This window comes from Takifugu rubripes, chromosome 21, assembly GCF_901000725.2.
Source record: "Takifugu rubripes chromosome 21, fTakRub1.2, whole genome shotgun sequence".
Taxonomy (NCBI): Eukaryota; Metazoa; Chordata; class Actinopteri; order Tetraodontiformes; family Tetraodontidae; genus Takifugu; species Takifugu rubripes.
The window spans coordinates 18,995,801-19,015,044 of NC_042305.1; the positions used below are offsets into that span (position 1 = coordinate 18,995,801).

At 48.9% G+C, this 19,244-nt stretch overlaps 3 protein-coding genes across 10 annotated transcripts in view; 1 reads left to right on the forward strand and 2 right to left on the reverse strand.

Moving 5' to 3' along the window:
• adgrv1 (adhesion G protein-coupled receptor V1) overlaps nt 1-11,472 on the reverse strand; it is a 68,815-nt gene extending 57,343 nt beyond the window's left edge. The window contains 4 exon segments of the mRNA XM_029830078.1: nt 1,269-1,364; nt 2,733-2,882; nt 3,059-3,240; nt 11,235-11,472. Coding sequence (XP_029685938.1) covers nt 1,269-1,364; nt 2,733-2,882; nt 3,059-3,238 — 426 coding nt within the window. The 5' untranslated portion in view covers nt 3,239-3,240; nt 11,235-11,472.
• Nucleotides 11,473-12,191: 719 nt separating this feature from the next.
• On the forward strand, nt 12,192-15,219 carry lysmd3 (LysM, putative peptidoglycan-binding, domain containing 3). Of its 3 annotated transcripts, none has more exons than XM_011616045.2 (3): nt 12,192-12,321; nt 13,350-13,626; nt 13,941-15,219. In XM_011616045.2, exons 2-3 carry the CDS (start codon nt 13,360-13,362, stop codon nt 14,646-14,648), a joined length of 975 nt encoding a protein of 324 aa, XP_011614347.1. In that variant the 5' UTR covers nt 12,192-12,321; nt 13,350-13,359; the 3' UTR covers nt 14,649-15,219. The 3 variants fall into 3 exon arrangements, with proteins under 3 accessions (XP_011614347.1, XP_011614346.1, XP_003975290.1); XM_011616044.2 differs by having other exon boundaries at nt 12,192-12,294; XM_003975241.3 differs by having other exon boundaries at nt 12,211-12,363.
• Nucleotides 15,095-19,200, reverse strand: polr3g (polymerase (RNA) III (DNA directed) polypeptide G). Of its 6 annotated transcripts, none has more exons than XM_011616048.2 (8): nt 19,030-19,200; nt 18,735-18,866; nt 17,444-17,573; nt 15,935-16,003; nt 15,809-15,868; nt 15,680-15,741; nt 15,486-15,602; nt 15,095-15,417 (listed from the first exon to the last, which is right to left on the reverse strand). In XM_011616048.2, exons 2-8 carry the CDS (start codon nt 18,843-18,845, stop codon nt 15,328-15,330), a joined length of 639 nt encoding a protein of 212 aa, XP_011614350.2. In that variant the 5' UTR covers nt 18,846-18,866; nt 19,030-19,200; the 3' UTR covers nt 15,095-15,327. The 6 variants fall into 6 exon arrangements, with proteins under 6 accessions (XP_011614350.2, XP_011614351.2, XP_011614352.2 ...); XM_011616049.2 differs by having other exon boundaries at nt 18,735-18,890; XM_011616050.2 differs by having other exon boundaries at nt 15,935-16,000; nt 18,735-18,898.
• Between the last annotated feature and the right edge of the window lie 44 nt (nt 19,201-19,244).

The following is a 19,244-nucleotide window of genomic DNA, read 5'->3' on the forward strand; positions in this document are numbered from 1 at the left end:
GGGACAGAGGACAACGGGAGACAGGGCAGGGGTTGGGACAGAAGGGGACAACAGGAGACAGGACGGGGGGACAGAGGAGAACAACAGGAGACAGGACGGGGGGGACAGAGGAGAACAACAGGAGACAGGACAGGGGAACAGAGGGGGACGACAGGAGGCAGGACAGGGGGGACAGAGGGGGACAACAGGAGACAGGACGGGGGGACAACAGGAGACAGGACAGGGGGACAGAGGGGGACGACAGGAGGCAGGACAGGGGGGACAGAGGGGGACAACAGGAGACAGGACAGGGGGACAGAGGGGGACAACAGGAGACAGGACAGGGGGGACAGAGGGGGACAACAGGAGACAGGACAGGGGGACAGAGGGGGACAACAGGAGACAGGACAGGGGGACAGAGGGGGACGACAGGAGGCAGGACAGGGGGGACAGAGGGGGACAACAGGAGACAGGACGGGGGACAACAGGAGACAGGACAGGGGGACAGAAGGGGACAACAGGAGACAGGACAGGGGGGACAGAGGGGGACAACAGGAGACAGGACAGGGGGACAGAGGTGGACGACAGGAGGCAGGACAGGGGGGACAGAGGGGGACAACAGGAGACAGGACGGGGGACAACAGGAGACAGGACAAGGGGACAGAGGGGGACAACAGGAGACAGGACAGGGGGACAGAGGGGGACAATGGGAGACAGGACAGGGGGGACAGAGGACAACGGGAGACAGGGCAGGGGTTGGGACAGAAGGGGACAACAGGAGACAGGACGGGGGGACAGAGGAGAACAACAGGAGACAGGACGGGGGGACAGAGGAGAACAACAGGAGACAGGACAGGGGGACAGAGGAGAACAACAGGAGACAGGACAGGGGAACAGAGGGGGACAAAAGGAGACAGGACAGGGGGGACAGAGGATTGATGCGTCTCAAAGGTCAGAAACAAAAAAGACAGGAGTTATCTCATCGACCCCAAGTCTAGTAGAGCAACACGATCTTAAATGACTTTTACAACATAGAATTTATTTATAATTGTATTTATAATTTATTAATAATTGTATTTATAATTTTATTTATAATTTACACCCTCGCGTCATCTTAATCCACAACTGTAGGTAGTAACTTTAAAAAGGATGACATCACTTTCCAGACATGTGGCTTAAACTGTTAAACTGCTCTTAAACTATAACCAACTATTTAATATGCATATGATTCCAAGTCAGTGGTTACCTAGGTTCAGTTGCAATGGTTACCTAGGGTTACTGGTTCTTACCGAGTTGAAGGCGATGACGCCAAAGGCGTTGTCGTTGGACAGGATGGTGATGGTGGCTTTGCTCGGCGCTCCCAGTCGGACCCCGTTGGAGGAGCTCTGGAATATGGAGAGGAAGGAAACGGTTACACCAGGCTGGATATAACCCGTCACCTATATAACCCGTCACCTATATAACCCGTCACCTATATAACCTGCCACCTATATAACCCGTCACCTATATAACCCGTCACCTATATAACCCGTCACCTATATAACCCGTCAACCTATATAACCCGTCACCTATATAACCCGTCAACCTATATAACCCGTCACCTATATAACCCGTCACCTATATAACCTGTCTGGATTAGGCCTCACAGTTTCCAGGGTTAGGCTTTATTCACTTAAAAGGAAAACGTGCTTTTATTGTTCCGCACATTGCCGAGGATTTCGCTCGTGAGCCGACCAACGTTTTCACAAGCGTCTCACGGACCAGCGGCGTTGGTGACCTCCCCACGGGCAGAGATCCTTTATCAGAACCAAAACCACTAACGCGGGCGTCCTGCTCAAAGCCCGTCGCCCTGACAGATTCATCTCATGACAAACAGCAGCTCAGACTTCTCTGTTTTCCACTGATCTCACAGTTTGTGACACATCCCAGCTGTTAGAGAGCTAACAGCTAATGCAAATGTCAACCTGGAGCCACATGGTGAGAGATATATACGTGCTAGCTATGGTAAATCCTTTATACCGCGTACTGCTGGCATTACATCGTAACATCTGGGATCAAACCCTAACGATTGAAGACACCTCAACCCTTTGGTTTTTGACTCCGACATGCCTTTGGGTCACACATCCATCCTCCAGACAGCCCTTCAGTAAGCTGATAGGTTAGCGTTCAGCTAAGGCTTTGTCTCCATTGTGGGGTAAACAGACGGGGTAAGTGGGCCTCGTCTGGCCTTTCGCTCCGGTAGCGCCACTGACAGGTTCGGTTTCTACCGGATGTCACAAAAATGCAACGTTAAACAGAAAGTGAACAGCTGCTCCGTTGCTGTATAGTGAATGTAAAGAGGTGATCGGTGGTTGGGTGTGACCTCTGTCTTTTAGTCCTTCCAATAAAGGAGGAGACAAGCGGAGAGCAAGGCTGGGCCCCGCTAGCTCATCCATCAAACTGACAGCTGAAGACTAAATGAAACCATGGGAGGGAACCTCTGTGAGGCATCTGCAGGATTTACTACAAACAGCCACTAAACATCGATTTGAACTTAAGAAATGTTGGAAACTTTCCCCTCACTGATGATACCAAAGGTGGACTAATACTCAGCAACACATTGCTATAAAGGTCTGCTTGCTATTACCTTTGTAATAAAGGGTAAATAAAGGTATCAATACATCAGTGATAACACACCTGAAACAGAAGAGAACCATAATCACCAGACGATATTCTACCGTTATTCTGCACCTATTTTACGACAAATACTGCACCTGCAGCGTGAGGTTGAAGGTGAATGTCTCATCTGCTTCGGGCAGATCATCATCTTTCACAGCGATGAAGATGGTTTTCCTCGATTCAGAGGACAGCAGGAAGGCAGCAGCATTGATGGCTTCGAAGTCCCCGGTGTCCACCCCCTCCAGCTGGAAGACAGAAGCTTGGTGTGAGACCAGGCTGGCCTGTACGAGCATTCAACTTTATGGTGTTTTAGATATTTAGTCTCTTTGTTTGTGTTCCGTTTAAACCGAATGTTAAAGGAGAGACAGAGGACACTGTTGAAGAAGCTCGATACAGGAGACCTGTCTGCTCCGGTTCCTACCAGAACCAACGCCGTCACGTTGACGGGGTCTCCCACGCGCTCCACGACCAGCCGCACCACCGTCGTGCTGCTCTCATTAACAACAAAGTTGGTCTGCCCCAGGAACCGCAGGGTGGCGGTCTCACACGCCGTCCTGGAGGTGCACAGAGCCAGAATCAATCCAGCCAGGACAGGGAACATCCCTGCAAGAGAAGAGCAACAATAACATGAAGCAGAGGCAACATTGGTGCCGTGAAGGTGGAAAATCAGCAGTGGAAAATGGTTCAACTCCAGGTATCCCCCCCCCCCCCCCCCCCCCCCCACGATAATCTCTAAGATGGATGCAGCCCTTCAGACAGTTGTCATGGTTAACGCAACACAACAGCGCAGCATGACAAGCAGGGCGGAGCCACTTTAGGATTCAGTTGTGCCGCTCTGTCCGTGCCCGCCTCCTCCGGACTCCGGACCAGCGGCGGCGTTTTTTCAAACATCACCACGATGCTAGGAAAGTTGGACGTTGAAAATGTCCCATATTTCATATTTTCCATTATTGCTAGTCCCCACAAAAACGTATATTAATATGGAGAGCGCCTCACTCATCGAGTACCAGTCAATTAACACCTCTGAATGCATGTAAATGTGTAGGAATGCAAGCTTTAATTTTGTGATAGCAATTATTGTTTTTAGCAGTGAGTAACCTGAGCCTTTGGTCGGGACCAGCTGGTGCACAAATTATTGGTGTGTGTGTGTGTGTGTGTGTGTGTGTGTGTGTGTGTGTGTGAGAAAGAGAGAGAGAGATGCAGTAGAGAGATTTCTGGGAAATCCATCAAAAAGGGATTTACATGTGGTGGGTAGCAGGGCTTAAAAAGGGGAAGAGCGGGTGAAGTTAAGAGGGAAATGAGGTGAGTCTGATGCTGGACAATGAGAGGAAGGACTGAATCAATCCTGTTAACCGCCTTTCTCTGACCGCTCCTGGGAATTCACACACTGCTGAGCATAAAAAGGTGGATACCTTTAACTGCTTCACCTCACTCACCTTCCTTCAGCTAATCCTTGCACCCTGACCCATTTTCTCCCCCCGCCCTTCCGATGACATCACCACAACATTCCAACAAATGTCACCATCTTACACCCTGCTGTGAAACACGGGGCTGTTCCAGCTCCTCTTGATTCGACCAAGGAGCTTCAAAGGGCTGCAGACGCCACAGGTTGGGTTTCTCACAGACAGTTGCTGCCAAGGCTGAGCTGGTGGCTGAGCGGTGGACCAAAGACCTGCCTGTCAGGGCTGAAGGCAGCATGGAGAGCCTGGCTCAGACCTCTGACACTGATGAGGCTGGGAGTCCGATTCCATGTAGGGAGGCGCAAAGCAACAGTTGCAAATGCACCACACACACACACACACACACACACTTGCAGAAGCTGGCGCAGACAGATGTGTATTTCATATGCAGCATCTCCAAGCTGAGGAAAACCACGGTGTCAGGCCAGGACGCTGAGGGTTCTGACACCCTAAATTATACTGTCAGTCATAAATATTCTCAACCCAACAGGCAAAACGAGGCAAAGAGCTCAGACATGTTGTTAAAACATGTCACGTAATTATTCTGATGTCACCTATCTGCTACACAGATATTATTCCGGTACACTGCCGTCTTCTTCCTGTCCACAGTGATGTCAGTGATGTCACCTGCCAGACGTTCTCAGACCGTCTCACCGGTGTTAAGACCCTGATTCACAGAAGCTTTTACACTCTGGCAAAGACAGAGAACACACATGCACTCTGTGCACACCCCTGATCTATTGGATATCCCTGTCAGAGGGGCTGAGATGGTGTCTGGTTGCAGGGCTGCTGCTGAGGTCAGAGCCAAGTGCTGATGCCTCTAGGGTTTCTCCTATCAGTGGCCTCTGTGTCATAATATTTTACATCCATTATGCATGGAAAGGATGGTAGTTACACCTGCCATCGCAGGATTCCTTATATTGGCTCTGCTGTTTTTTTCCGTTGTCATGGATGAAGAGGTTACGTGACATGTGACAAAGCAGAATCCCGCTTTGCTTTTTTAGCCGACCTGTGGCATGAATACCGTCCTGACTAGCCTTTCAGATTCTTTCCAATGAAAAACCTTTTGGAAGCTTGTAAAGAAGAGAGCGATTACTTTCTTTATGGTAGAGGATGTGTGGGATTACAGTTGTAGAGTTTTAATCAAGGGCTTTCCCTCGAGCTCCCCCTGCCCTCCGGCTCCCCCTTTCATCAGACGCCCTTGGTGAAGAGTTTGTGGTTGTAGCTGGCAGACGGTTACATGCAGACACTCACTTGTGTGCACACACACGGATTTCCCGTTGTCACACACAGGCCGTGTAGTGGGATTTCGTTCATCGATCTTACAGCTCTGGTGGGCGATCTGGAGTCAGTCTGACCACACAAAGAAGCAGCTCAGTCAGGAAGCTCAACTAGTGTTTCTGGCCGTGTCAGCAGACCAAAACAAGCCCATACAGACAGAGAAGGTGACGGTTACCCAGAAATAAACAATAATCCAGCTCCTATAGTTTGTGTTTGTGCATCTAACGTATAGCTTAACATAAGTAAAGGAAGTGCTTTGTGATTAATGACATGAGTCTTTATCACCAGGTCAGACTCAATATGAAAAAAAATACACATTTATTGCCAGACAAAAGCCCAAAATGTGATTGGTCCCAACCCACTGTTTCCGCTCTCCTTAATGGTTCCGATGCAGCTACACTTCGGGATAGATGCTGCCACCGTCTCCATGTTGGGTCCTACCTCAGGAGCCACCCACTGTCGTTCTCAGCCCAGCGGAGCTGCGGCTGCCGTACCCGCTCAGCTCACAAGCCCATAATTGCACTTCACATGTAGTTTCTACCACTGGTATTTTTGGATCAGTAAATATTCTCGCCATACGGGGAAGTTGGGAAAAAAATTAAGGAACTAAATAAGCAAGTAGAGCTAAAACATACATCATTAAAGCTGACAGAAAGCTCTGTGTTATTCACGAAGCTTATTTTGGAAAGATCTCTGCAGCAAAAGAGCTCTATTTATTTTGAGGTCAGAAACAGAAAACCTACCATTACCCCAACAGGAAAGGGGGAAGAATTTGGGGAGATGTGGATGGTAGTGTGTTGAAGTAGAGCCAAATTGTGCCCTTCCACACACGGGGAAGGAGCAAACACTTCACTGAATACCTCACTCAAGAACAGAAATGCAAGAGGTCAGCCTTCCAGCTATTGTCACACACTACTTTTCAACCAGGCATTCCTCCTTCAAGGGCAAGAGGCTGTCAATCAAATGTGTCGTTTGCTGTGAAAGGAGGAAACGTAGAGAGCGGGTTTTCCTGGGGTATTGTCCCCGTGGTGGCGGTGGGCTGTTCTCAAGATGAGCCCACGGTGTCTCTAGAACTGAGTGCTACTCTTCTTTTAAAACTAGTGGGAACGAAGGACCTCTGAAAAAGAAAGTGCTTCTGTCAAGAAGAGCGTCCATAACTTTGTTTTCCTGCTCAATCATTGGTTGACTGATTAGCCCGAATGACGCTCAACAATGGAGACAGACGGAAAGTACTTTCAAAGGATTGAACAAGGTTGTGTGCTCCAGTCCCACGCAGCAAAAGGGCCAAAATAGAAAGGCTATTACTTCATTGCATGTAACTGGTTGAGCCTGGATAAAAATGCTAATTGCATTTGAAAAGAGTTCCCCAAACAAGCCGACCCAGAACGGGGATGCACTTTCACTGGAGAAGAAGGACTTTACGATTCAGTGACCAGCATGTGCTTCCAAGGAGCGGGCTTTTGTCCTCTCCTGCTCCGGGTTTATGTGCGTTTGTAAAATTGCCACAGTTCTCCATGGGTTTGTTTATTCCAGGTTTTTGGCATGCTGTCCTCGTCCCCCTACAGAATCCAAACCATCCCATTCACAACACCGTCTTTTCTCTCCGCTCTACTTGATCACTGCTGAACGAGGACACACAAATGCCACGGTACAGTAGGTGTGGGAAATCCCTTCATTCAGGGTTTCACAGCACGGGAACAAAAAAAGGGCCAGATGGTGGAGAAGAAACAAATCCCTACAGACAATAGACTCTTATGAGCAAACTTCAGGAAAGGGAAAATCTATTCTGTTTAAAAGAGTGGCCATTGCACTATGGAGTGAGTGGACAGGTGGCTACAAATCCTAATGATTATTTCTTTTTTTGCTGTGTGTTTGTACAATAGCCAGATGGAGAAGTTAAACCAAGCCGTCTAGTTAAACGTGACACAGTTGTTAAAATTCACAATACAGCAACTAACACAACCGGGTATAAAAAAGGACGGAGGTTCTGCACACATCATGAAAAAGTAAATTATTCTTCTTGTTTGGGAAAATGTGGGATATAAGCTGCAAGTGTCGGGGCACAAAATCGACACTGGAAACACGACTGTTTCCTGGCACATGGGAGATGGGACTAAGATAAATGTTGTAAATAAGAAATACAACGTCTGCTGACCACAGGAGTTGGGATTGTGTAAGAGCAGAACTGTTGTAGTGGACAGCTCATGAGGGCATCTCTCAATCTAACGGCACCGTTTACCACAGTTTAAATATCAAATGTATTACAACAATATTACAAAAGATTCTTTAAACGGGCCATCTGCTACAGCAAATAAAAGCCTGGCTCCATAGCAAAGCCTGGGTTATAAATGACTCTAACTTGTAGCTTTCTGCATTTCTGCTGCATCAGAAACTGTAGTTTGTCCAACTTCATGTGTTACTTTGGTGCCATCTTTATATAACTACTCAGTGCTTATTATCCTAATTCTCAGAAAGAAAAAGGCAGCTCTAAATAGATCTTTCCACAAAAATAAATGCTGCCAGCCCACTTGTGGAATTCCTCTGCCATGACCAACCACAGCACAATGAGGAAAGTGAGAGATAACAACAGAGAAGGACATGAAAAGAAATGGCTTGAGTAGGGGTTGGGGGGGTTGGGGGCGGGTGGGGGAGCAGAGCGGCAATGTGGGTGTGCGTGTGTCAGACAATGGGGAACGGCTGGAAACTATAAGTTAGGCTAAAGGACAGAAGTAAGCTGTTGGAAGATTGATCTTATCATCGCTGCCCTACACCCAGAGGTTTCTGTCCTAAAAGCCACTCCAACTGTTTTCATTCTTCCCTCTCACACATGTAGGGGCACAAACGCACTCCACAGGAGGTAGAAGTGTTCCTAACAAAGAAGGAACAGTTATATAGATGAATAGCCACGATGCTCCTCCAACCAACAGTGAAGTGTGACCTTCTCAGTCCAACTTGTCCACTGTCTGAGTTAGAGTAGGCAGCAGGGACCGCCGTGTGTGTGTTCCACGTGGCTTCTCCAGGAACATTTAGGCTGGGGGTGGAACTCATGGGAATTTATGGCAGGGAGACCCCATGCTGCGGCCCGTTTGGAGAGCGAGAAGCAACCCCAGAGTGGGCTCGTTACTCAAACCAGGCTGTGAAGCAGGTTTATCACTTCGGCCCGGTGAGCCAGTGTGTAACAGAGCCTGGGCACAGACAGCAGCTGCTGTGCATTCAACCTGTTTTAAGAGTAGAAAAATTAGATATTTGCACAAGTAGATGCAGCGGAGAGACTTTTCCTTATTGTTCAGCCCAACAGTGAAACTGGTCATGCGTAATTCAGAGCACAGCAGGTCGCAGAGCCTCTGGGGCCTACCGGTCTCGGGCCTTTGCTAACATTGTGAGGAATCCAAGTGCAAGTTTAATACTTGAATGGAGATGGCGGGCAGCTGTCACCCCGGCGGAGCTCAAGACGTAAACATCGCTGCGTATATTGTGTGCGTCCATGCCGCTGAGGTCAATTATGAGAGTTGACAGTGAGGTCAGGGTTGCGGCTTTGCTTCGGTGACCAGTACTAGCGTCTTCTCACCAGGAACAATGTGCGGTTGCTTGGGCCCACCTCAGAATTGTTGGCCACTGCTGAGGAGCCACTGCTTTCCTGTCCCTGTGCTCCAACAACAACAGATAAAACATGATACAGTATCCAGCAGTAACCACCAGCTGTCAAAGAAACTTCAAAATCCCACAATGCATTGTAGCATATTTATTTATAACTTGAATTTTAAACGAACCCTATGCTAGAATTAGCTTTGTCATTGTTTTAATGTGACTTTGGAATCAGATCCCCTTCAAGCAACATCCCTGACTTCTTGTTGCTTATGGATTCAACCAGCTAAAGGGTTTGTTAGACGTCTGCTAGCATTGTCATTCTTCTTCATTAAAATTCCTCATTAATTATGGTGCCTTCTTATTTAATCAATCAGATTACTAATTTAAATTCGGGCAAAAAAGAAATTCAGTTGAATTCCACCGATGTAAAATCACTGAAAGCTAGAAAAGGGCGCAGAAATGATAAATCGGGGAGTCCCAAATTTAAAAAAAACATCTCTCTAACGTTGTATTATTCATTTTAGATGGCTATAAGCTAATAAATGTATGTATATGAGGTGTGGCAATGAGAACCAGCGCACAATATGAACAATACTCTCAGGAACAGGAATAGACCTTTGGAACACACGTGGAGCCCTCAGCATTGCATTTACACATAACCACAACTTGTCTGTTCGAATGTTGTTTTAGACTCGTCTCAAACCTCAAATGCCTGAAAATGATCAAACAGGATGTCAGATGAAGAATAAAAACACTCAAGGTTGGCATTTGGCAAGTGTGGGTCTACAGCAGATACAAAAAGGCCTGGATCAAGTCCTCGAGTATCGGATCTCAGGAGGCAAACGCAGCCTGTTGCAAGGAGGTTCTGGCCGTCTCCTCTCTGCTGTAGCTTCTGTTCAACATCCCATCAACACATTCTACATCTCAGCCTGTCTACTGTCTTCACCACACAGGGTTTTCCACAATGAATAAATTCTGTGTGCAACCAGCACTGTTCTTTTGTGTTGCACAGCCTCTGGGTGTGGATACAGAAGCGGTGCGAGACAGGCAGTAAAATAATTTCCGCCCAGTGAATCTCATTCAGACCCTCTAACAGAGGCAACTGGAGGCTGACCCCTGCCAGGCAGCGGCGGACTCGGTCAGACAAAGAGCCTGGTCTCTGGGACTGGATATAATGGCATCAAGTCCAGAAAAATAAAACCAAATTAAGCTATGAAGGTTTGCGATGGCCGTGCAAGGTGCCCTCTCCAGATATGGACGTCTAACGCCTCCCGTCTGGGTTTGTTGCAGCGATAGAAACAAAGGGGACGAACAAATCCGACAGTGTGATCTTTACACACAAATATATACTTCAGAATCAGTTGCCTTTGAAGCCCGGCGCGCACGAAAAGCAGGTGAAAATGCTGAATGAATGCTGAAGCAGCTTGCTCCTGCTTGGGGAGACGGGGTTGAACCGGCGGCGCCACAGACGCGGGCAACAAAAGAGATTTGCACCGAGGACGCACCGAGATGACATCATGTCAAATCAATTAGAGGTAATATGGAGGTTCTGAATCATCCAAACACAAAAACTTCCCACCCTATCAGCTGGTGAAAACTGTGGAGGCTCGACATGTGCATAAAAAACAAGCATCGGCACAATAAGGCTGCAGGCATCAGTGATTTAATAGCAACACATGTGCGCAACAAGAGTGCGCCAAGATTACTTATGTCCGCGAGTAAGCCTATAGATTAGCCTCTGCGCTTTTATGAGAGGATCTCCGGCGCGCCATGTGTGGCATTCTCCCCTGAACTGTTGTTTTATTTCAGCAGGACAGAGAGAACCCACACAAAGCGGAGTAATCACACTGGAGATCCAGCATGTAACCATGGAAGCGTTTGTCTCCGCTCTCAATGGGCTGCCCGACCATTCATTTACGGACTGCGCTGAATCAATATTTAGGCTTTTCGCTTTTATTAGCTACTGCGAGGAGAATTTTGGCACGACGCAAAAGGAAATTAGCAGCGGCCAACTACTTTTAATCGTTTTCTTCCAGTGTTACACAATCTGTCTGCTGGAGCTGTCCGGCGTAATTAATGAGGAGTGTTTCCTTTATTCCCCGCGCTATTAATCTGTCACTAACAATGCGAGCACTTATTACACACTTAGTGGGAAAACCCAAGCAGGTGATGTCGGCGTCCCGGCGCTGCGTAAACGAAGCGCATTGTCCACTAAAGTTTGCTTGCACGTGCACACATCCCTAAAAAAGACGCACAAACGGAACCTACCTGACACCTTGCTTGGCCTCTCCGTCCAAGAGGGGCTACACTACCAAAATGCAGGTGATACCATCCATACGGGTCTTGCGCTCCTGTTTCCCGGCCACATCAACGCTGAACAGTCCGGAGGTGGGAAGCTGCGGCGGAGGTGTCATCGGACAGAAGCCGGCCAGGAGAGCCGCTTCCCCGGCTCTGTCGTGGAGCTTCTCCCCTTGTCTCTACACACGGCTCCGGGCTCCTGAGGCCATGTGAGTCTTGCTGCAACTCTACCCGCACACATACGCGCACACATACGCACACGCACGCTCACACATACGCACGCACGATTTAGAGTTCCGACAGAGTGAGTGTCTCCCGGTGACTCTGGGACTCTGACTAGTCTCTTGCCTAATGAGCCAAGATGTTTTAATCCCGCAAGTCTCAAAGTCTGGAGGTGAACAGCGCCACTCAGCGAGCAGGATGGGAATCAGGTCCCGGGGGGCGAGGGGGGCTTCCCCTTGTTCATCTCATGTCTGGTCCCTGGCAGGTGCCCGCAAAATTAAACACAACCCCGCAGGTTTGTGTGAAAAGCTTAAACATTTTAAAATAGTTCTAAATGTGGATCTATTTCAGTAACTTACAGTCAAACTGGCTCGATACCCACTGCACTAATAATAATAATAATAATAATAATAATAATAATAATAATAATAATCATACATCATTCATACTGAAGAAACGTCTTCAAAAGAGAAGAAAAACAGTCCGCTTCGATAATAAGTAGCACAAGTCCGACCAACCGACCGCAAACTCATGGTAACTACTGCGTATTTATGGTAACTACTGCAAACTCATGGTAAATACTGCGTATTCGTGGTAAATACTGCATATTTATGGTAAATACTGCATAGTCATGGTAAGTACTGCGTAGTCATGATAAGTACTGCGTATTCATGGTAAATAGCGCCATCTCGCGAGGCTTCCGTTTAGAGGAATACGTCATCGGTGACGTCATTACGCAAATATGCTGTTGACGTGGCGCGAGCGGTAGCGGCGCAGCTAAGTAGGCAGATGAGGGACGAACGGGGAGGTGAGGCAGGATTTACTACCTCTACAAGTATGGATATTATTCTGGACAGCTGACTGGTTACACTTGCAGGTAGTCGTTGAGAATCGTCTCCCGGTTAAGCATTAAACCAGCCTTGGACCTGGCTACATTCGTACTCGTTAACACAGATGGTCGCTGGTTAGCATCAGTAGCCTAGCCCTGTTAGCGTGTTGCTAGCTTGTGGACGAGCGTTTACGTCAGCTCATCAACTTCGTGATAGTTGGATTAAACTTCTAGTTTGTATCTTAAACTCCTTATTTTTAATCGCAATTGACAACAATAACGAGTGTTTGCATGTACCGGTGTCGCTAATAACTGTTATATAATCAATAATGAGGGTTATAGCATCTCATGCATGTCGATCTTAATTCTCCACTTACACGACGACACTTGGTGGTTATGCTGAACAAATGTGAGCTGAGCTCTCTGCTTTACGTGTGCAGGGTCCAATGCTTCGTACACCGAGAGAATGCAAATGGAACCTGTTTTGTTCAGTGATTAAGTGACTTATTTGCGAATATTTGCTCCAAAAATGCACTGACTTTGATTCGGTTCAGGGGATGGAGCCGATTCCGAGGGGACTTTCACCTTTAATCCTCCAAATATCAACGCTAAGGGGCTTTTTGATCCAAAAGAACCCTTCTCTGCTCTGTAACCCGTATTACTGATGCATATGTATGTATATTACTTTATATTTCAGTTGAACCAGGAGCGTGGGCTGCTCATGCAAGGAGAACTTGGATCTGAGTCCAAGTGGCTCCTTGGCCGACATCTCCGCTCTCCCAGTGCTTCTTTTCTAGTTTAAAATGATTGTACAGCGTTAGTAAAAATTAATATCACATGTGTTGACATTGCCAGCACTTGATGTTCTCTCCACACTTCTTATCAGTCTTAAATCAAGCTCGATTAACTGAGGTGTACTTTAACCCGAGTTCTTGTCTGCTCACGTGAAGAGAAAAGGTTCGAGTAGCAGGAGGTTAAAGTTGGTAACAATATAACGCATCTAATCTGAAAACTCTCGACTCTTTCCAACACAGATAAGAAAATATGTCCACTAGAAACCAGCACTATGGACTCCAGTCGGCCACCATGGTGCAGCCTGCCAATGGCGCTCATGCCTATCTGTTCGGAAACAACGGCTCAGAGAACGACTTGTCTGAGGAGGACGGCGAGAACTACGAGCTGCGGCCACGTGGCAAAGAGAGGTTGCGGAGGAGCACCTCCAGGGAACGGATGGAGGACATCGTCTACCTGACCCGAGACATCCAAGAGGGGGACACACTCAACAGTATTTCTCTGCAGTACCACTGCTCGGTAGGCCTGTTCTCCACGTTTGGGCTCTTCGCTCCTCTGCTGAGGACCTGCTCAGCTCTTTAATGCTGTTACAAAGTTCCTTTCAGAGGAATGACGGACCCAGAAGCATAGCAAAGCCTAGTTTTATAACACTAATGTTTGCTGTTAAAAGTTGTTAAAGTCCTTAGATTGGAAATAAAGCACGTGGAACCTGCATTTAACAACTAACATGGGGCAGTAGGAGGGTGTTTGGGGCAGTAGGAGGGTGTTTGAACAGCTCAGGACTGTGACTTTACCTGCAGGTCATCTTTCTAACGTCCGTTTGTCTTTAACAGTTGGCCGATATAAAGCGCGCCAACAACTTGTTGACCGAACAGGACTTCTTTGCGTTGCGGTCCGTCAAGATTCCCGTGAGACGCTTCAGCATCCTGACTGAGACTCACATCACCGGCCTCCATAAACCTTCGTCCCCATCAGGGGCCAGACGCTTGCCCCCAATCACCTCCATCGCCTCCCCTCCTCCAGAGTCCTCCACAGACTCTTCCTCTTCCACCGACAGCGTGGAAGGCTTCCTGCTGGAAAAGGACAAGGACATTGAACAGCTGGTGAAGTCCACAGGTCCGTCTCGAACCAGCCTGAATGAAGTCGTGTCCTCCCTGACACTACAGCCACCGCCCACAGAGCTCAGCTACAAACCAGCGCAGAGAAAGGACCCCTATTATGGTGCCGACTGGGGCATGAGATGGTGGACTGCCGTCGCCATCATGCTGGTGGTTGGCATCGTCACGCCCGTCTTCTATCTGCTGTATTACGAGGTGCTGATGAAGGCCGACGTCAGCCACCATGGCGTCCCCACGCAGCCGCTCGACGACGCGCCTCAGGGAAACGTCGACCTCGGTCATTTACAAAGTCTCGATTCCAATGAGGTCCAGAAAGGAGGGTGGCCTGGAAATGATGCTGGAAGAATGGGAGAGGGGAATTTCCAGGAGCCTGTGGTGGACAGAAGAGGGGACGGAGAACATGGCGCGCTCGCCAAAGCATAAGGGATCAACACCACGTTGCTAACAGACTCACACTAGCAGCAGGTTTCTAGTCCTGAACTAGGCTCCTACTAGGTCCTACTAGGTCACTAGGTCCTAGTAACTGGGCTAGAAAACCGATCATTGAGTTCACTCGCAGGCCAGGACCCCCCCTTGGATCTACTCCAGGATTTAAGCAAGTAAAATTAAGTCTGTTTTATCTTTGCTGCTTCTTCACCATTAGTTTTAAGTCAGTCTAATTTAATGATGTGCCCCCGATGCCCCTGTGTTCGTGCCATTGCTGCCATACTCTCCTCGTTAATTTATTCTGAAGCTTCTTCAGCATGTCTGTTCAGTATTGAGCTATCTGCTCGATCACCGAGCAGTTCTGCTCCCGAGTTTTCTTCTGCCAAACCTGGTTGGGACGCTTGATTCCAACATTCCCACAAAGACTCTGTAATGCTGTGAAAATCTGTTAGACGCTTTATTTGACCACTTCAGCAGCATTACAGCGTGTCAATATGTGCCTTTTAAACTGTGGAAATATTCCAGACTGGAAAATAAATATATTTTGAATAAATTATGACCAAGAGGCGCACACTCCCAGTTTCTTATTTACACTTGGGCTCAGCAGCAGAAAAACCGACAATGGCTCTACCGAAGGTCCAGGTGGACGTTCCGGCCGGACACCGTCCCCACGGGCTCAGTAAGTGGCTTCGCCGTCTATGTTTTCGTCGCTGCCTGCTGCGAAGTCTTCGCCGTTGTCGAAGTAGCTGTCGATGTAGTCGTTTTCCTGCACGGGAAGATGAAGCGGATCATTTTAATACGGCAGATTCCTGAGGAGACATGATTCTGATCCACCTCTTCAATGTCCTCCTCCTCAAATTCTTCCTCCTCCACTTCCTCCTCTTCGTTCTCGGCCTTCTTCTCTGTCTCATCGTCAGATTTTTCAGGGTTCCGATCCTTCTTCTCTAGATCCTGAAACACACGTGCAGCTTCGCCTTCAGAAGCTCCTTTAAGGACATTTTAACTTCACGGGACGGGCGGAAGCTCACCTCTAACTTATTCAGAATATCCTGGTTCACTTTCTGCGAGATCCTGGTTTTCTTGGTTGTGCCTGTGGGGTTTAAACGTCCTCGTCACCCTGACTGCATCATGTGACCTTTATTCTGCCGTTCACGGACCTGCTTCGGCACCAACTCTTCTTTTTCGAGGCATCAGTTCTTTGGGGAGGAGGTTCCAGTCTGGGAATATTAAAATATATCATCATTTCTCCATCCTTGAGATGCACCTGTGTCCATTCCCTCTACCTGGAGTCCACTCCTCGTTGGTCCTCTGGCTCTGCTTGATGTACCGCTGTGTGTATTTCTCCACTTCTGCTTCATGTAAAAGGAGGCGATTTGTTTAAAACATCAGCAACAACATGAGCCGTTGGGGGGAACTTATCTTTCCGGTCAGGGCTCGACTGTCTCGCCAGAGCCCGACGGCGCCTGTAATCCAATATTCTGCTGAAATTTCCTCTACAGGCCTGAAGAAACGTCTGGGCTCCTAAAGTGCTGCATCATCCTCCAGGCTGACACATCAGAGGGCTACAGGCTTTAGATTGAGTGTCCAGTCTACTGCGGTACTCTGCTCCTCTACCACCTGCGGTACTCTGCTCCTCTCCTCTACCACCTGCGGTACTCTGCTCCTCTACCACCTGCGGTACTCTGCTCCTCTACCACCTGCGGTACTCTGCTCCTCTACCACCTGCGGTACTCTGCTCCTCTACTGCGGTACTCTGCTCCTCTACTGCGGTACTCTGCTCCTCTACCACCTGCGGTACTCTGCTCCTCTACCACCTGCGGTACTCTGCTCCTCTACCACCTGCGGTACTCTGCTCCTCTACTGCGGTACTCTGCTCCTCTCCTCACCTGCGGTACTCTGCTCCTCTCCTCACCTGCGGTACTCTGCTCCTCTCCTCACCTGCGGTACTCTGCTCCTCTACCACCTGCGGTACTCTGCTCCTCTACCACCTGCGGTACTCTGCTCCTCTACCACCTGCGGTACTCTGCTCCTCTACCACCTGCGGTACTCTGCTCCTCTCCTCACCTGCGGTACTCTGCTCCTCTCCACCTGCGGGACTCTGCTCCTCTCCACCTGCGGGACTCTGCTCCTCTACCACCTGCGGGACTCTGCTCCTCTACCACCTGCGGGACTCTGCTCCTCCCCTCACCTGCGGTACTCTGCTCCTCTCCTCTCCTCACCTGCGGTACTCTGCTCCTCTCCTCTCCTCACCTGCGGTACTCTGCTCCTCCCCTCACCTGCGGTACTCTGCTCCTCTCCTCTACCACCTGCGGTACTCTGCTCCTCTAACACCTGCGGTACTCTGCTCCTCTCCTCTCCTCACCTGCGGTACTCTGCTCCTCTCCTCTACCACCTGCGGTACTCTGCTCCTCTCCTCTACCACCTGCGGTACTCTGCTCCTCTAACACCTGCGGTACTCTGCTCCTCTAACACCTGCGGTACTCTGCTCCTCTCCTCACCTGCGGTACTCTGCTCCTCTAACACCTGCGGTACTCTGCTCCTCTCCTCTCCTCACCTGCGGTACTCTGCTCCTCTAACACCTGCGGTACTCTGCTCCTCTCCTCACCTGCGGTACTCTGCTCCTCTCCTCTCCTCACCTGCGGTACTCTGCTCCTCTCCTCACCTGCGGTACTCTGCTCCTCTCCTCACCTGCGGTACTCTGCTCCTCTCCTCACCTGCGGTACTCTGCTCCTCTCCTCACCTGCGGTACTCTGCTCCTCTCCTCTCCTCACCTGCGGTACTCTGCTCCTCACCTGCTCTGTTGGAGAGGGGCTTGATGTTGTACGGCAGCCTCTGCATTGCTCCTCTCAGCTCCTGCTTCAAGGCCAGCATGTAGTCCTCCTCCTCGCCAGCCTTCAGGGGCACCGGCTTAAAGTCTGTGGTCTGGTGGAACAACCAGTAGAGGAGAGATAACAGCGAGCACGCGCGGCAACAGGAACTGGCACGCGCGGCAACAGGAACTGGCACGCGCGGCAACAGGAACTGGCACGCGCGGCAACAGGAACTGGCACGCGCGGCAACAGGAACTGGCACGCGCGGCAACAGGAACTGGCACGCGCGGCAACAGGAACTGGCACACCTGGCAACAGGAACTGGCACACCTGGCACCACTGTGAGCTGTGCATCACCTTTAATTATGCAGCTGTGTACAGACTCGTCTAGCCTGATTAACATGATTAAGATGGCTGGAGCAGATGCTAACAGGACCTAATTTTGCAGCTCAAACTGCTGTGGGATGACCCACCCAGAACAGGTCTCTCCCACAGCTCCACAGGCCAAATCCAAAGTTAAGGAATCACAGACTCTACAGACAAAACTCCCACAGTGAAACACAAACTGAGGATTTAATCAGTTGTCTGAAGTTTGTTCAGCAGAAATGTGCAAATCTGAACCGGCTAATTTGACAACTCTGATAAATAATCTGGCCAAACAACGTAACCTCTAATCCACAATTCATGCACATTTTCATCAAATCTGTCACAAGTCAAATCAGCACCATTCAAGTTCTGACATTAATATAAATATACAACCATTACTTTCTCTTTCACTTGGGGGTAAATATAATGTTCAGTGTTGGTATTCCCAAAACTGTATTATAAAATCTACTTAAAAATATATCCAGTCATAAAAAGATACTTTTAACCAGAGACAAATGTGGGACCCGGCTCACTTACTATGGTCAGGAACAACCAACAGATGAGCAGAAGCAGAAAAGCCAGCAGACACTCGGAATTCCTGTTGCTCTGTGTATTCGAGGCATTACGGTAAATGCTGAGCGCAACATGGAGCGATAGAAGCGGCTTCATGTGGGATTTATTCCCTTCAGAGATCCTGGAACTCTTCATGGGCCCTTCATGCTTCTGCTCATCTGTTGGTTGGCCTGACCGCAGTCCTCACATCCAAGTTTAGAAACTCAACAAAGTATCTATTGTTCGTTTCCCAACACGTCTTCATCCCGATAGTTCGAGTTGAAAGGTTCTCTGGTGTCTGCATGCTGCAATATGACGTTTTATTGTGCAAAGCTCGTGTGTGTTCGCTACTTACTGGGAACAGCGGGCTGGGACCCACCCTTGCGTCTGGCATGCTGCCTCGGCCGATGCCCAGAGCCTCGATGTTGAACGTGAATGAAGCTGCACCACGACCTCTGCCTGCCATGACGGCCAATCTCCCGTGAACCTGCAGCCCACAGACTCCACGTTTCTGTCCACCTCACAGTCAAACACGTGCACATATGAATGGAGGCAGCGCGCCATCATCACCAGCTCGTGATTTAGCCTCTATTAGACTGAGAAACGACAACAACTGGTCCAAAGGCAGCACAACATACTTGAATACTCACTATTGAACTTTTAGTACAATGTCGCCAATGTGTTGCACGTACAATCCTAGTAGTCAGCAACTTTGGCTTCAGAAGGACTCCAATTTCGAGTGGACTTATTTTTAAACTTGCAACTACTGAACCTTTTCTGGTCCAAACGTGACCTCTTCTCCATTTAGTTTATCCTCACAGAGAACGAGCTTTACTGATAGTTTCAATTTATCAGAAACTATGCC

What these genes read in the sequence shown, in the direction of transcription:
- lysmd3 (XM_011616045.2), top strand. Translation starts at nt 13,360, where the DNA reads ATGTCCACTAGAAACCAGCACTATGGACTCCAGTCGGCCACCATGGTG. An exon ending in CTCTGCAGTACCACTGCTCG is followed by an intron (nt 13,627 to 13,940) that starts GTAGGCCTGTTC and finishes TGTCTTTAACAG; the next exon opens with TTGGCCGATATAAAGCGCGC.
- polr3g (XM_029830082.1), bottom strand. Translation starts at nt 17,864, where the DNA reads ATGTTAATCAGGCTAGACGAGTCTGTACACAGCTGCATAATTAAAGGT. An exon ending in GCCCCTCTCCAACAGAGCAG is followed by an intron (nt 16,004 to 17,443) that starts GTGAGGAGCAGA and finishes TTTTACATGAAG; the next exon opens with CAGAAGTGGAGAAATACACA. An exon ending in CAACGAGGAGTGGACTCCAG is followed by an intron (nt 15,869 to 15,934) that starts GTAGAGGGAATG and finishes TAATATTCCCAG; the next exon opens with ACTGGAACCTCCTCCCCAAA.